General features: G+C 43.0%; 1 protein-coding gene across 1 annotated transcript in view; it reads left to right on the top strand.

The window, feature by feature from the left end:
* The window catches only part of VSIG1 (V-set and immunoglobulin domain containing 1), a 32,961-nt gene that overhangs the window by 977 nt on the left and 15,385 nt on the right, over positions 1 to 16,599 (top strand). Inside the window, exons 2-4 of the mRNA XM_012553176.2 lie at positions 2,089 to 2,252; positions 8,498 to 8,605; positions 16,395 to 16,593. Of these exons, the coding sequence (XP_012408630.2) occupies positions 2,089 to 2,252; positions 8,498 to 8,605; positions 16,395 to 16,593 (471 nt within the window). The remainder of the gene's footprint in view (positions 1 to 2,088; positions 2,253 to 8,497; positions 8,606 to 16,394; positions 16,594 to 16,599) is intronic.

The following is a 16,599-nucleotide window of genomic DNA, read 5'->3' as shown; positions in this document are numbered from 1 at the left end:
CGGTTTTCAGTTGGGACTCAAAGGCAACCAGGAAAGTCAATGGTTGGAGCAGAAAAGGGAGAGAGCTCCAGGAATGGGGGACAGTTAGAGAGAATGGCCAGAGTGAGAGAAACGGAGGGGGTCTCGTTTGTGGAATAGCTAAGAAGTGGCTGGTGATGGATTGAAAAGTATGTGGAGGGGAGGAAGGTGTAATAAGACTGGAAAAACAGGCAGGAGTGGGCAATGAAAGACCTTGAATGCCAGACAGAGCATTTTGTATTTGCTTCTGCAGACAATAGGGAGCCGATGGAGTTTATTGAGTAGTAGGGGTGACATGATTAGACCTATACTTTAGGAAAATCACTTTCAATGGTTTGAATGGAGGATGGACTGGAGAGGGGAGAGACTAGAGGCAGGCTGATCCAGAAGCAGGCTATTGCAGTAATCAAGGAATGATGTGATGAGGACTTGCAATTGGGTTGGGCAGTGGCAAAGAAGGGGGGATATTCAAAAGATGTTACAAGGGTGAAATCGGCAGCCATGACAACAGTTGGATTATGGGGTATGGGTTATGACTCTTGGATTGTGAGCCTGAAGAACTGGGAGGATGGCAGTTCCCTCTACAATAATAGGAAATGGGGTTTAGGACTTAGGGGAAAGATGGTGAGTTCTGTTTTGGACACATTGAGTTTAAGATTGGAGAGTGAATTCGAGGTGTCTGAAAGGCCGTTGGAGATGTAAGATTAGAGGTCAGCAGAGAGTTTGGGATATGGTGGATAAATTTCAGAATCATCAACAGAGATGGGAATTAAATCCATGGGAGTTGATGTAATCACCAAGTGAAGTGGTATAGAGGGAAAAGAGGACACAGAGAAGGTTAGACGAGAAGGAGTGTCAGATAGATAAGAGGAGAACTAGGAGAAAAAGAGAGGGGCAGATACAGAAACAGAGACAGATATAGAGACTGAAGGAGACAGAGAAATATTGCAGAAGTCAGAAGGAAGAGAGCATTACAGAGAAAGGGATGATAACGATGTCAAGGACCACCGAGAGGTCCAGGAAAATGAGGATTGAGAAAAGTCCTTTGGATTTGGCAGCTAAGAGTCCAAGTGTAAGAATAGTCTTTTCCTTTATCCTTATCCCAGGAAAAGTAAGCTACTGGACTTGAGCTCTTTGGTTATTCCCTAAGTCACTATTTCAGTAACCAACACATAATAAGTTATAAAGGGGAATTCTAAGAGACAAGTAGTCACAGCCAGATTGTATTTCCAAGTAAACTAATGATTGTGCACCATAGATCCCCGTGCCCTCTAAAACCAAGAAAATCCTTTTGTCATTTCTCATTTAAAAATCACTGGCATCATGTAAAGAGTGATGAACCTCGTCAGAGGTTCTACTTTTGGATCCCAGTTCTGCCACTTCCCCTTTATCAGCCCCATCTTATCCCTCTCAAAAATGAGAAGACTGGATTTGACCAAATATGTCGAAACCTTCAAGTGGCCCCCAACACTTCCAAGTGTAGCTATGTTAAAATGTCATTGGGAAATATTTAACAATATAAATAAAAATACAAAACTAAGTCAATATGGGTTCCACCGAGATTCTTATATGCAGTTTAGGGGAGCCTATTTTTATTTGAGTTTAATACCACTGGATTAGATGGACTGTGATGTCTCTTCTAGCTATTCATCTAGAATCCGATATAAACCTTGATTGAATTGAACTCTGGGGGGCAGCCAGAGGGCATTGCAGTGGATAGAGTGCTGGACCTGGAGTCAGAAAGACTCATTGTCCTGAGTTCAAATCTGACCCTAGACACTTACTAGGTGTGTGACCCAGGGAAAGTCACTTCACCCTGTTTGCCTCAGTTTCCTCATCTGTAAAATAAGCAAGAAAAGGAAATGGCCAACCACTCCAGTATCTTTGCCAAGAAAACCCCAAACGGGGTCATGAAGAGACAGACATGACTGAAAAATGACTGACCAGCAATGAGTTGAACTCTAACTGCCCCTCATCTCCTTGGCTCCATTAAATAAGAGAATGTATATGATTGTACTCCATAGCCTGGAAGCTTGGTGTCATAACTAACTAGTGTCATTACCCTTTCAGGCTCTGTCACCTCTGTGCAGGTGACCATCCCAGTGAAGGTGGTGAATGTGACGGTTGGGATGGACGCCACTCTGCTCTGCACATACACCAGTACCGCCCCATCTACGAGCCAGTTTACCATCCAGTGGTCCTTCTACCACATCAAGAAATTCAAAATAATCTCTGTAAGAACTATATTCCTAGACCGGTACAGTTCATTAGGTTTGGCTTAGAATTTGTGCTTAGTGGGCTTGGTTTCTCTGAGAGTGGGAGCCAAAGGTTGAATTAGAGAAACAACTGTATGGACTGTTTAGTTTAAGAGCGTTATATCAGCCCATACCTTCACTTGCAAATGGTTTCCCCTTTATTAGGATCTGGGTAACTAGGTGGACTTATCATACCCACAAGTAGATGAGGCAGTTGCTTGGTTGTGTGGCCCATCGGTAAAACGTTTTTGGAGTGCGCACTGGGAAGAAATATACATTGATCAAGTAAATTCAGGTATTATTGTGCAATTCAGTATGTGTCGGCTAAAACAAAAAAGGAGGACAGGTGCTCTTATTCAGCAGCCACTGCCCTGGCCTTGAAGTGATTTGGAGGGGCAGGGGTTAGGGATGCTGGGCTGGGGGTGGGATTTTCCTAACGGCACTCGCGCAGTTGCTGTTCTTGGTGCCGAATGATTAATCTATAACAATCTGGAGGGACTGATGGTTGAGGGAGAGGAGAACTGGATCCCAATGGGTGAGGGATAGATGTGGTTGTGTTGAAGACCAGCCCCTTGGTTAAGAACTGTAGAGAATGTGGGATAGGATCCATCTTCCCATCCTCCCACTAACTAATCCCACACCTCCTGAGATCATCCCATAGTCCCCCTGCCATCATGGCACGGCTTCCCCAACTTTGGAGACTCCTGATTTAGGAAATATATCCTTGGCTTATCTGCTTTAATTTTTTATATCCTTGGCTTATCTGCTTTAATTTTTTATCTTCCTCCTATGGCAAAGATTCCCACAGTCATTTGACAAACATTTCTTTTTGACAAACATTTATTTACTGGACCCTGTCTCTAGGGAGATACAAAGTTGAGGTAAGAGCCAGACTCCGGCCTCAGGGATTCTCAGGCCAGTAGAGGCGATGTCCCAAATAGGAGCATCAGAGCCTATTCCCTCTCCACAGTTTGGGGTAAGGGTGTCCAAAGTCATGGCTACTGCCAAGATGGAGATCTGAGGAAAGGCCCCTCCTAGCCACATTGAAGGCTGAGAAACCAGATCAGCTAGCAATTTCCACTTTATGATTTGCATGCCACCTATCAACAAGTATTTGTTGAGCGCCTCCCCTGGGCCTAGTGCTGCGCTCAGGATCAGGGAGTTAAAGAAACAACATAGGTCCTGGTCACTGGGAGTTTAGAACTGAGAAAGACAAAACTTGCATGTAAGAGTGGGTGGGGAGCTGCCTTCAGAGTCAAGGTTGACTAGGTTCGAGTCCAGTTTCTGATGTATCTTGCTTGGATGACCCTGGGCAAGTCATGTAACCTCTCAGACCCCAGACATATAAGACTATAAATTGCAACCAGCATTGGTGTAGGAGGCTGGAAAAAAAGTTTTATATTCAGGAAGTGATTAGACAGCAATTCAATAAAGAGGAAAAGAAGCTAGTTGATGATACTTCATTTGTTTTTCTCATACTTACCTTTTTTTCACTTCTACGACAACCACCCTCGATTGCCCTCATTGTCTCCCTCACTCATTAGCCTCTCAACTGATCTCCCTGGCCTCTTTCCAATCCATGCTCCACATGGATACCACAATAAGATTCTTTTGCCCCAGATCTAACCATGTCACTACCTTGCTCAAATGTCTTCTGTGGCTCCCTATTGCCTCTAGCAAGATTCCCTATATTGTTGATTGGGATCTGTCTGTACCTTTTGAGGCATTATTACCTGATAGATCCACACCACATAGTTGCTAACAAACAGCCCCCCTCCCCAACCCCGATTATTTCAAAGCATAAAGAGGCAAGATGGTGTAATGGATAGAAGGATGATCTCAGAACCATAAAGGCCCATCTTCAACACACGTTGGTCACATGACCTGAGCAAGTATCTTCTCAAGATCCTCCAGTCCAATCTTTAAGTTACAAAAATAAGATACTGAGCTTAGTGATAGAAGGAGATTCTTTTTCCCCCTCTCTCTATCTTTTTTAAAGAAGGCAAATGGGGTTAAATGACTTGCCCAGAGAAACACAGCCAGGAAGTATTAAATGTTTGAGGCAGGATTTGAACTCAAGTCTTCCCAACTCCAGGACCAATGCGCTATCCACTGCAGCGCCACCTAGCTGCCCTTAGGGAGGTTCTTCAGATGAGAAGTTCCCTCTATCAATGAAAGCACAGACCCAAATCCTACCCCCATCCTCTAGCCTTCTCACCAAAAATCACAGACAAGATAAAGATTTTTTCCTCCAGTATTCAGGGTCCTGTGCAATCTGATGTAAGCAACCTGACCTCCCCTGCTCTCCAGTCACCCAGTTCTACCCAGTGTGCCCTAAACACTTCTTGTTCACCCCTTACCTCAGAATTCTGGGCCAGGAACTCTCTGGCCACCTTGCCCATCCTGCAGTACCCCCTGCTGCTGTCCCTGACTGCCTGGATTTCTTAACTGACCAACTCTCCCTCTGGAGTGCTCCTCCTCGGGGCCCTGGGAAGCTTTCACTGAGTAGCCAGGCCCTTCTGTTACCTAAGGCCGGGCTTTGTCCATCCTATCTGTGTCCTCGCCAACCTAGCCTGCTCCTTGGCCTGCCTGGCTGCCTGCCTGCCCTGCTTTACACCACTTGTATTTTGATGCCTGTTCATTTTCTTATTTCCCCAGCTACCCCAGCCTCCTGAGACCGGAGGTCATTGTAGTTCTTTCTCCTTTCCCACATCCCTGAGAAGAGCGTAGCGATCTCGCACTAGAATTTGACAATTGATCGGTGTGTTAAACTGTGTAAATGCCATGATACAGTCCCCAGGGGCTGAGACATTTCTATAAATGGTCTGCTAGATTTTCCGCACATACAGGACGGCCCCAAAGTCAGTGCAGTTTTGTACGAAAACTTTTGGGACACCTTATGTAACAGTTTACAGACTTAGTCTTTGTTTACACTGGGTTCCAGATGTTCATTGTGACGGAAGGACTGCTCAGCTAAGTGTGAAAGTGAACGTGGGAACTTCCCATCTCAGACTTTTGTCTTTTTTTTAATTTTGAAAAACTTTCTGAGTTGGCAGTTTATTCATTTAAAAAAAAAAAGACCCCTCTACTGTGAGAAAGACTTTTGGCCACGTTTTTATTGTTACCTTTTGTTTTTGTATAGCCAGCACTTCCCACATGTGTCTTTCCTCCCTCCCCTCCCAAAGAACCACCCATTAGAACAAAGATGGCTATTCTTCCAGGAAGTGTTTGACTCTAAACAGCATTTCCTGGAGTGGAAAAAGCAAGTTCTCCTATAAATATAACCCCCTTGCAGCTAAAGCCAGGGTTGAAGGGCTCATGAATCATTTCTCTGATGTAGAAATGTGGTTTTATCCAGTTTTTCTATTTTGTAACTATCCAGTTCATGGAGGAGAGGGAGTGCCATGTACTAGTTACATATGTGACCCTGGGGAGGTCACTTAACCTCTCAGTGCCCGAGACAACTTTCTAAGACTGTCAGCCCCAGAGCAGGTGGCAACTTGCATTGGGAAAGGGAGTTTCCTCTATCCGTGAAATCCCCTGTCCAGTAACTATCCCTAGCCAGTTAATCAGGCTCCCTGCTAACCTAGTGTTGCCCCATATTCCCTACAGAGATTAGTGATTTTATAGTCTTACAATAATAAGAAGACAGCAGAATTTCCCAGAACATGAGAGGGAGGAGATATTTCTGAAATCGTACCCCTTCTTCCCTCCCTCTCCTCAAAAAGTCCAATTTTATCTCTAAAACATAATTGTATTTCCTGTGAGCTGGTCTTATAAACTCAGTGTGGTCTATTCTGTACTGACAATGTGGGCATTTAGAAAAAGTTGTATTTGGATATGGCGGCCTTCAAACCCCCTCCCTGCGGCATGTTGCCTTGAGCCCTGCGTGGCTGCTAACCTTCTGAACTTTGACCCTGGCTCTCCTCAAGGCTTCCATGCTACCCACCACTGAACCTGACAGAGATGGGGAAGGTCCCTTAGCTCACACACAGAGAGAATAAGGCAGAGGGGAAGCATAGTGGATTTGAAGTCAGATGCCAGATGTGCTATTACTGGCTGTGGCCTTGGAGAGTCACTTGCTTCTCTGAGCCTCACTTGCCTCATCTGTAGAATTAGGGTTCTGGACTAGAAGGCCTCCAGCTCTGAAATTATGATCCCATGATGCAAGGAGAAAGTACTATATGTAGTTGGTACAGCAAGGCAACTAGACTAGAACGGTAAATGAGAAAAGGGGAAGGCAGTTGGAGTGTTGAAAATACTGTTGAAAGCAGGGAAGAAAGTTGGGCATTTCTATGAACTTTCCCTGGGAGTGAGGTTTGAATATTTAAAAATCAGTCAATGACTGTCTTGGTGCAATTTTCCCTTCTTAGAAGGTCAGAGATACAAAACATTCACAGAATATGTCACCATGACCCCTTCATGAGAGAAGAGAGCTGAATAAGGGGCAATCCCACCACTAATGGCGCACCTTGGGCATTTTGGGAGAGAGGAAGTGGTCCTTTCCCTAGGGAAAAGAGTCCCCCTCCCAGCTGCCATCCCTTAGGGGAAGGATCTTTTCTTCCCCCTTCCACCAGCCCCTAAATGTATAGTGCACAGACCTTTAAAGGTCAGGAAGAGCCAGTCTTTAGGAAGAGAAATTGATCTTCACCTGTAATATCAGAAAAACCAACCTGTGGTCTGAACTTGAAATGACCAGTCCATGGTTTGGTTGGGAAGGAACTGGTGGCCATCTCTTCTAAGATGAAAAAGCGTGGCTGTGACACCTTGGTTAGCAAGAGTCGGGTTTGTTTGAGCTCAATGAGCTATCTCATTGAAGATGAATCAAGCAAAATGACCTTGCATTGATGCTAACTGGTTTTCAAAGCTGTCTTTGATTTCATACAATAAGCAAAACAATTCAAGCAGAATGCTTTGGGGATGATATTATTACCAGTTCAGGACTCCACTCTATTTTTCTCTAGGCTCAGGAGGGTTTCAGACTAGGGATCCATTCCCTTCCAGCTCCACTGTGAACTTAACTCCTGGGGTTATGGAATCTTAGATTTACAGCTAGAAGGATACTTAAAGGTTTTTGAATTTCACCCCTTTACAGGTGAAGAAACTGAGATTGAGAGAGGTTAAGTGTCTTGCTCAGAATCACACAGCTTGTAAATGCCTGGGAGCGTATTTGAACTCAGATCTTCTTATATCCAAGTCTAGCACTCTTCTTTCTTCCTTGTTCAGCCAACTCCCAAAACCCTGTGGGTCACGGGAGATAATGGCCAAGTAGGTGCTGAGTGAACTTATGAGCTCCCCATGCGGAAGGACTACCAAGGCAAGAAATATCCGTGTTGTTGTTATTAGGTAATCGGCATTAGTCAAAAGGGGATTTAACAGGTAACAGATTTATTTCTTGCTTGGAACAATCTGTGCTGAAGGTAAAAGGGAGAATGAAGCTGTATTGTAGGAGCAAAACGTATAAAGATTTATTGAATGGGATAGCTAGGTGGTGCGGTGGATAGAGTACCAACCCTGAAGTCAGGAGGACCTGAATTCAAATCTGGTCTCAGACACTTAACGCTTCCTAGCTGTGTGATCCTGGGCAAGTCACTTAACCACAATTGTCTCAGCAAAAAAGAATCTATTGAATGAACTGGAAATGGTTAGTCTGGAGAAGAGAAAATTCAGAGAGGACACGAGAGCTGTGTACAGGTATTTGAAAGGCTGTTGTCAAGTAGAGGGATTAGGCTTCTTCGGTTTGACCCCAGAAGCAGTGGGCAGAAGTTCCTGGGAGTCATTTAGATTTGTGTCCCAAAGGAGAATAGGCTACTTGGGATCTAACCAACACCACCTTACTGGAGATTTTCTTGTTCCAGCTGTTACAGAGGAGATTTGTGGCTCAGGGCCCATTGAATTATAACTTCTTTGGGACGCAGGAGCGTAGGGCAGAGTGGAAAGAATACTGGAAGCGAAACTCATAAAGATGAGTTTAAAGATTAGCTCATGCTAAAAAAAATTGATCGTAAGAAATGTAGTTAACCTTTTGTCAAATGGCAATTCCCAGCGCCAGTGTATATAGGTGTGGGTTTGGGAGTAGAAAGTGAAAATGGCATCCCTATAAACATTGGGAGCACCATGGAAGGTGCCATTTTGAAGTGGCTGCATGAAGGGGCTTCTGGGTTTTGTGGCAATATCTGTTGAGCATTCAACTCTCCGACTGGCCCATTTCTGCCCAAATGCAGCACTACCCATGCCTCAGTATTCAGAGTATGGAGGAAAAGGCAATCAGTCAGTGTCTAAAAGTGGTGCATACGAGAGATGTTCGGGGAAGATGTAGCTGGACTTCTCAGGTAAGACGAAATAATCGCCTGCACCCCAAAGTCCCTCACTTCATCATTTGGGAAGGGAGGAGAAGAATCCTATATCCCTGTCTCCAGGCAGGGTCGGTCCCTGGCTGGATTAAAGTATCTTTCATTAGTCCCCACCTTTTGCCCTTTTGCATTTCTCCTTCCTTTTTTCCAGCGCCCCAGCCTACAGAGCGCCCCGGGGACTTCGTGTCAGCCCCTAGTGACCCAGGGCCCTGGAGTTTCCTAGCTAGACTTACTTCCCTTGTGACCTGTCCCTGCTCAGGGTCCTGATCACTGTGTTTCCACAATCCTGTATAATATCTCCTCTTCTGAGCCTGAAGGGCAGGTTTGAGCAGCCTGTTCCAGGAGACCACAACTGCCATTCAACCAACTAATTCCCCTCTAGGGAGTAGGAGGGGGAAATGATGATGATGATGATGATGATGATGATAGCTAGCATTTATATAGAGAGATTTAAAATTTAAAAATGCTTTACAATCTCATCTCATTTTATCCTCCCAATCTTGATGAGGTAGATATTATTATCCCCATTTTATAGATGAAGGAACTGAGGCTAGAAGAAGTTAAGAAATGTGTCCTGGGTCACACTGCTAATAAGTGCCTGAGTCGAGAGTGAAACTCAGGTCTTCCTCTCCCCAAGTTCTGTGAAGAAACCAGGGGTGTTTAGGCTACAGAAGAGAAGGGGAAGAGAGGGAGGGAGAAGATAGAAGAATGGGATAAAGGCCTTCACATATATGAAAGATTGTTCCATGGAGGGAGAATTTCATTTATTCTGTTTGGCCCCAGTGGGGGAGGCTTAGAGGGTATATACAATCAGGGGTAGTAAGTATATGTTATAAGGACAGGGATATCAGACCTTATATTGATAAAGTAGAATTTTCTAATGTTGATTGTTGTATCTGCCCTGTGAGAGAAGGCATTGTTGTAATTATCATTATTGTAAATATTGTAAATATTCCTCTTTTTTGAGGTCGTTGGGGTTAAGTGACTTGTTCAAGGTCACAGAGCTAGTAAATGTCTGAGGCCTTTTATTTATTTATTTATTTATTTATTCATTCATTCATTCATTCATTCATTTATTTAAACTCAGGTCCTACACTACCTAGCTGCCCCAAATTATATATATTCAAAGGTTAGATGACCATTTATTTTGAGAGCATTGTAGAGGGAAGCGAGGAATCGGAAAAGGAGTTGTAATAAATGACCTCTGAAGCTCTTTTTAATTCTTGAGACTTCATGATTCTGTGAGGCACGGAGGATTGTTTGCTTCTACCATAATGGACCCAGACTATCGTACTTCGATTTTTCTTGTGGCAGCTTAATAGTTCTGCCAGTCCCTCCTTTGCTACCAACTATTATGTCTCATCACTGTTAACGTATTTGCCTCAAAGTCTCTTTGTTTTCCCTCATTCTGATCTGTTGCAATGGGAGAATAGAAGCTCTTTGAGAGAGCTTGGAGAATTTGTGCTTTTTGTATTGCCAGGACCTAGCACATATCAGGCATCAGATCTATATTAAATTGAATTGTTCGATCATGTGTTTGGAAAATGGATAACCGGCTCTGTTATAACAGTGTGCAAAATAAGGTCAATAGGCCCTGAGGGCCTCTCTGTAAAGGAATATGACTGGGTTTCTGACAGTGCTTTGCTTTCTCGGAGCTTTTCTTCAACTACCCCCAGGTTCCCAGTCCTCCGTCCCAGCTGATACTGTTGGCAATCTGACCCCTGGAGTAAATGGATTGTAATGTTCTTCTCCATCTGTGCCCAATATACCTGTCAGATGATTAGGCGTGACCGAACAGAAGGCTATGGGGAGAGAGAAAAGCAAACAACAAATCCGTTCTGTTCTTCCCCAGGAAATCTCCCTTTCTTCATTTGGGCCTAGATCTAATTGGGGGCATCTAGACTTCCCATCTCTTTGAAACCAGAATTTAAGCATTCCCTGGGAATCCTCATTATAACTCAATATGGGGTCATCCAGCCTCTGCTTGCGGTCTTCCAAGCTGCCCATTATGCTCTGAAACAGATCTAATTACAGTCATCCTTTCTACATTGCAACTTTCCCCATACAGTTTTTGATAGATCTCAGGTTAGCATAAGAAATTAAAGGGGAATTTGGGGGGAGTTTTGAGGAAGCCGCAGGCAACACAAAAAGTTAGAAACTCAGAAATACATGAAATATATGGATAGAATTGTATAATATCAACATATTTTATTTTTAATACCACAATAATTCAGATTTCTTCTCTAGTACAAAGAGAAGGTCAAAAAATGTTATGGTGATTTTGCAGATTGCAAATGCCTCTAACCCCCAAGATGGGAAAGGTTTTTGGTGACTTCAAGCTTAAATTGACGTCTTTGCAACTTTTACCCCTTGCCTTTTTCTCCCCAGGCCCAAAAGAAGAAGGGTAATCTCTCCTCCTGGCAGCCCTTGAGTGCCACCATCATTGGTCTTTTCTTTCCTAGGCTAAACATGACCAGTTTCTACAACTGATTGTCACATAGCACAGATTCAAGGCCCTTTCCCATCCTAGTTACCTTCTTTTAGACTTACTCTAGCTTACCAATGTCCTTCTTGAGATATGGTACCCTCAATGGACCACAGTGCTCCAGAATACTAATGGATCATCAGCCCCTCATTCCTGGAAACTGCCGAGAATCACAGTGGTTTTCTCCATTACACATCATATTGCTGATGCTTTTTCCAAGCAAGGGGACATTTTATTCAGTCATTTCAGTCATGGCTGAGTCTTTGTGATCCCATTTGGGGTTTCTTTGGCAGAGATACTGAAGTGATCTGCCATTTCTTTGTCCAGCCCATTTAACATGTGAGGAAACTGAGACAAACAGAGTGAAATGACCTGCCTAGGATCACCCAGCTAGTAAGTGTCTAAGGCCAGATTTGAACTTATGTCTTCCTAATTTCAGGTCCAGTGATCTGTCCACTGAAACGCTACCCTGCTGCCTCAAGTGGACCTATGAGTACATATGGTATCAGATTAGGTTCATATATTTACTAGTTTTACTGAAATGCTTCCCCCTCCTTTTTTATTCTTTTTCACATGATATACCTCTCTGGAAAAGGGAGTGGGGAGGAATCTATCTCAATCAGTCAATTGACAAGCATTTGTTAGGTACTAGTAGTGGAACAAATACAAAAAAGCTGTTTCTTCCCACAAGAAGCTTGCATCCTAATGGGAGAGACAACATCAGGCTGATGGCAATGCTAAAGAATGGCTAATATTTATGGCTTACAAAGCATTTGACAGATGTTGCCTCATTTTATCCTTACAACAACTCTGGAAACTAGTGCCATTATTATGTCCATTTCACAGATGAGGAAACTGAGGCAGAAAGAGTTAGGTAAGTGATATGTCACACAGTTAGTAGCCAAGGTTGGATTCTATGCACACAGTTAAATATGTCCAGGATTCATATACAAAATGAATCCATTTGAGGGCCTTTTAAAATAAACGTGACGCAAAAGCCCCAAATTATCAAGAAAATATTAAAGGAAACCGTGTAACTGTATAATATAAATTTGGTAACCATCAACATATAACATTTGAACAAGCAAAAGAGAAGCCATCAAAGTGTGAGCCAAAGGATTTGAACTTATTCCAAAAGAAGCATTTATGTTCACTTTCACAAAATAATAACCATCACCAAGGTTCATTTTCCGGTGTCTTTGTCTTCCTCTGGACTCCATCGGATTTTGCTGATCTATTACTTCACGGGAGTCCAGGCAGTACGCAGATTGGTTTGGGGGAAGGAATGATCTACTTTCCTCTCTGCGAAGCATTTCAACCGAATTTGCCCGATTGCTTTGTAAGCATCTTGCGGGGCCTTTCTTGTAATGCAACAATATTCCAGTATGTTCACATACTCTTGACTTATTCAGTCTTTGGACCGAAGGACTGTTTCCATTTTGTTTTTTGCTTTAAGAACAAAGCCACTGGGAATATTTGTGCACAGATGGGCCTTTTCTTCTTGCCAATAACATCCTCAGTGTAAGGGGCCTCTCCAGATCCCTGGCAGGTGGTTGGGGAATGGGCTCTCCAGTGCCCAGAGGTTCTGAATGGAAGCAGGCTGGAAATCTTGAGAGGAAACTGCAGCTGGGAAGCCTGGGAGCCGGGGCCAGAGACGAGAGTTGGCAAGAAATTAGAGGGAAGGAGAGGAAAATGGAAGCAAGAGTCTTTCCTTGGCCTGGCTCTCAAGCTTGCCTCTACTTCCCGGAGGCGTTTCCTCCTCCAACTCCTCCTGTCTCTCCAGAGGGGAAGTAACAAGGTCTTGGCTGTACTTTCTCAGAAGCATTATCCAAGCAGCTGAGGCTTCAACATTTCTGATCCTGCAGTGCCAAGAGTGAGAGGGCAGGGACTCCCCAAACCAGTTTTGTGGATGGCCATCTAACACTCTGCTGACAAGAAATGAGAGTTGGGGGAAAAACTGTAGGAGAAGTCACTGGGGAGATGGAGGGATGGATAGGAGTTGTGTGAACAGCACCCACTATCCAGCAGGGCCCAGACCAAAAGGAAGGAGCCATTAACAAGACAATAACCCTTTGAAGGGACCAGAGAGAGGGAGTGAAACGGATGTGCCCCCTCCCCCTGGGCTGAGGAGACTGAGCTTTTAACTAGGAGTTGATTAGCTTTCTCTGGAGATTTGTGGGAGGCAGCCATTTGGGGAGGAGAGTGGGGAGAGTGACTGCCAGGAATGCCCCCTGCTTCATTACCCTTGCCTTTTATTCTAAGTAAATGTCCTTTCGCCTTATTACAATGCCATCTGCTAAAGTCTACGCAGCTGGAGATTTAGAAGCAAACAAGAGCCGGTGAACAGTGGTTCTGAATAAAAGGATTCTAGGAAACCTAATAAGGTAGCTATGACACGACGGTAGAATATATTGTCCTAATAGCGGGGTCAAAGTGTGCAAACAATCGAACAGCTCTTGTTTCATGCCAGAGTGCTTTCCAAAAAGATTACCCAACTAAACAGGTCCACCAAAAATGTAATAGCGTGTTTGTTTCCCCACAGTCCGGCCGCCATCACAGCTTATTGATTTTTTTCCCTGATTTTACTAACCTTATCTCAAAAACTTATTTTTCATTTCTTTGATTATTATTGAGTTTGGGGGGTCGTTGACAAATTGTTTTTCTTCACAAACTTCTTGTTCGTGTCTTTTGTTTAGAAATGAGGAAGGGTCATTACTGAGACATTTCTGTACCTTCTTTACACGTTTTAGATGCTGGATTTCCATCAGAAACAATTACTCTGGAGATTTGCTTCTAGTCTCTTTCTTTCCTTTTTATGTTGGGGACATTAATTTGTTATTGTCAAAATCCTTTCATTTTTATATTCAAATCCATTTAGTTGGTCTCCTTGAAATCTTTTTCATTTGTTTAATAAAGAATTCGCTTTCTCTCCACAATTGAACTTTATGTTCTATGGAGTGTTTAAAAATATATTTATATCATTGAACCACTTAGAATTTATTGTTCTCTGTAGTAGGCTTTATTGTATAATGCCTTTCCCACTGTTTTGTAATTTGGGATTTAACAAACAATATTGTTTCCCTTTCATTCTCATCCTGTTCCACTGATATATTTTCCTGGTTTTTTTTTTAAATCTGGTAGAAGATATTTTGTTAATTACCATTTTATAGTACAATCTGTCAATTGCACAAACCTCCCGGATTTGGGCCATAGGAAGCTTTCATAATGTCTGTCTTTGTGGATGTGTTAGGCGTCGGTCAAACGGGAGCATATCAGTGCTTTTTCTCATGGCTTGGGGACTAGAAAGAGCACCCATCTGTATCTAAGTGGAAAATGAGCTTTTTCCTATAGATGCTGTCTGTGCAGTATGTAAAGTTCCTAGCATTTTTAGACTGGTGCCCTCTGCTGGGGTGTTTCAGAAGACAAAGATTTCGAGGTTGTCTTTCATATTTAAGATGCTCATTACAAAGTGAATGGGATTTTTGCTCTATCGAGATTTACAACTTTATCAGAATTTCCATGTGTTTTCAAAGAAGTTTAAACAAAAGAGTGTGTGGGGAGGGAGAAGAATGGGTACTCCATGTCAATACAGTAAATGACCAAAAGAGATCCTGTGCTAAACTTTGGGACTGGATCTCAAGAAGCAACTAGATGATACGTGATAGGATATTTGATCTGGAGTCAAGAAGACCTGATTTCAAATTTAGCCTCAGATGCTTACATAGTTGTTTGACCCTAGTCAAGTCACTTAACCTTTGGCTGCCTCAGCTTTCTCTGGTAAAATGGGAATAATAATAATAACAGGGTTGTTGAGAGGATCAAAGAAATAAAATATAGCGTACTTTGTAAACCTTAAAAAGCACAAATATGCATTGTTGTTATTATTAAGATAAATTGTTTTGCCCTTAGGCTTAAAAATGAGTTTCACAAGGATAAGGTGTGAGAGGTATAGCTAGAGAGCAGGTCGTCTTAAAGAAATGATCCACAAACTCAATATGAGTTAGCAATGACTCAGATTTATACAGTGCCTGCTATGTGTTATCTGGAAAAGAGAAAATTTGGGGACTACAATGGCTGTGCTCAAGTATGTAAAAAAAAAAAGTATGTAAAATTCTTGTGAAAGAAGGATTCGATTTGTTCTCGTTGATTCCAGGGGTTAGAATTAGGAGCAACGGGGAGAAAATGACAAACAATGGAAGGAAAAGGTCCTAACAATTCGATCTGTCCAAAAGAAGAATGGGACGCCCAGGAGGAAAGATGCCTACTCTCATTAGAAAGCTTTAAACAGAAGCCGTAGTGAGAGTGGACTGGCCTCTGGGGACAGTATTTGGAACATACACATATATTCCCTGCTTGGCTCTAGTCCATGTGACCACATGGAAGCTTGGAGGTGAGCCTACTTTTGACCTTGCTGACTTTAGAGTTTGCAACGGGAGATGACCCAGAGTGCTCTAAGTGACTACTGAAGTTGGAAAATCTGATGACTCAGGGAATTCTGGACCAGAATTCAATAGATATATAAAAGGAATATTTGCATTTTAGTAAATTTCTCTTTCTCGATTACTTTGAGCTGCCCCAGAGAAAAAGGGCAGGAGAGGAGAAGGGCAGCGGCCCTGTAGGCACTGCAGCTACCACTACCATTCGGCTCCAACTATCAATGGACTTTCCAATGGAACCTCTGGATTTCCCAGATTCATAAGGTTGCCTGGAACTTCCATCTCTGAATACTTATTTTCCTAGGATCAGGAAGGAACAAATACAAAGAGACAGAGGGAACCATATATGTAAAGCCACATGGGTCAGGCAGGAGACAGGGGAACTGCCCTTCTCTCAGCTCTCAAAAGCAGTTCAAATTAGTCCTGTCACCTCAAGGGGAAAGAAAAGAAGGAGCCATCAGTTAGTCAAATAAATATTTATTAAGCACCTACTATGTAGGTGTGCTAGGGATTAACGTGACCAAGGGACACATTTCCCTTTTTTATATACACTCTGCTCTGGTTCATCAGCCCCTGAGTCATCAAAAGCTAATGTAGGAATTCTCAGTCATCTCCCATTACAAACCCTTGAATCATAATGGCCAAAAGTAGATTCAATCCATGGCAATGAACTGGAACCACACAGAGAATATCTGTGCATGTTCTGGCCCAGTCCAGTCTTATTACACTAACAGTATTGCAGAAATGTATGTTCCAATACGTGTGGATCCCCCAGTTGATATGTTGTGATTTAGAATACCCAAAGTTTCTTTTTATGCACATGTCTGTTATTTCTCTGTTGTCTCAGATATATTATTCTGTGAATGGACAACCATCTGACATTGGAAAATATAAGGACCGGATTACAGGGGCCTCAACCCCAGGAAATGCCTCCATCACTATCTCCAAAATGCAACCTTCAGACAGTGGCGTTTATATCTGCGATGTCATCAACCCAGATGACTTTCAGGGAACTAACCAAGGATACATTGTGGTCAACGTGTTAGGTATCA

The sequence above is a fragment of the Sarcophilus harrisii genome, chromosome X (genome assembly GCF_902635505.1).
Source record: "Sarcophilus harrisii chromosome X, mSarHar1.11, whole genome shotgun sequence".
Lineage (NCBI taxonomy): Eukaryota > Metazoa > Chordata > Mammalia > Dasyuromorphia > Dasyuridae > Sarcophilus > Sarcophilus harrisii.
Note: the sequence above shows the minus strand (reverse complement) of the source record. Positions and strands in the feature narration are given on the sequence as shown.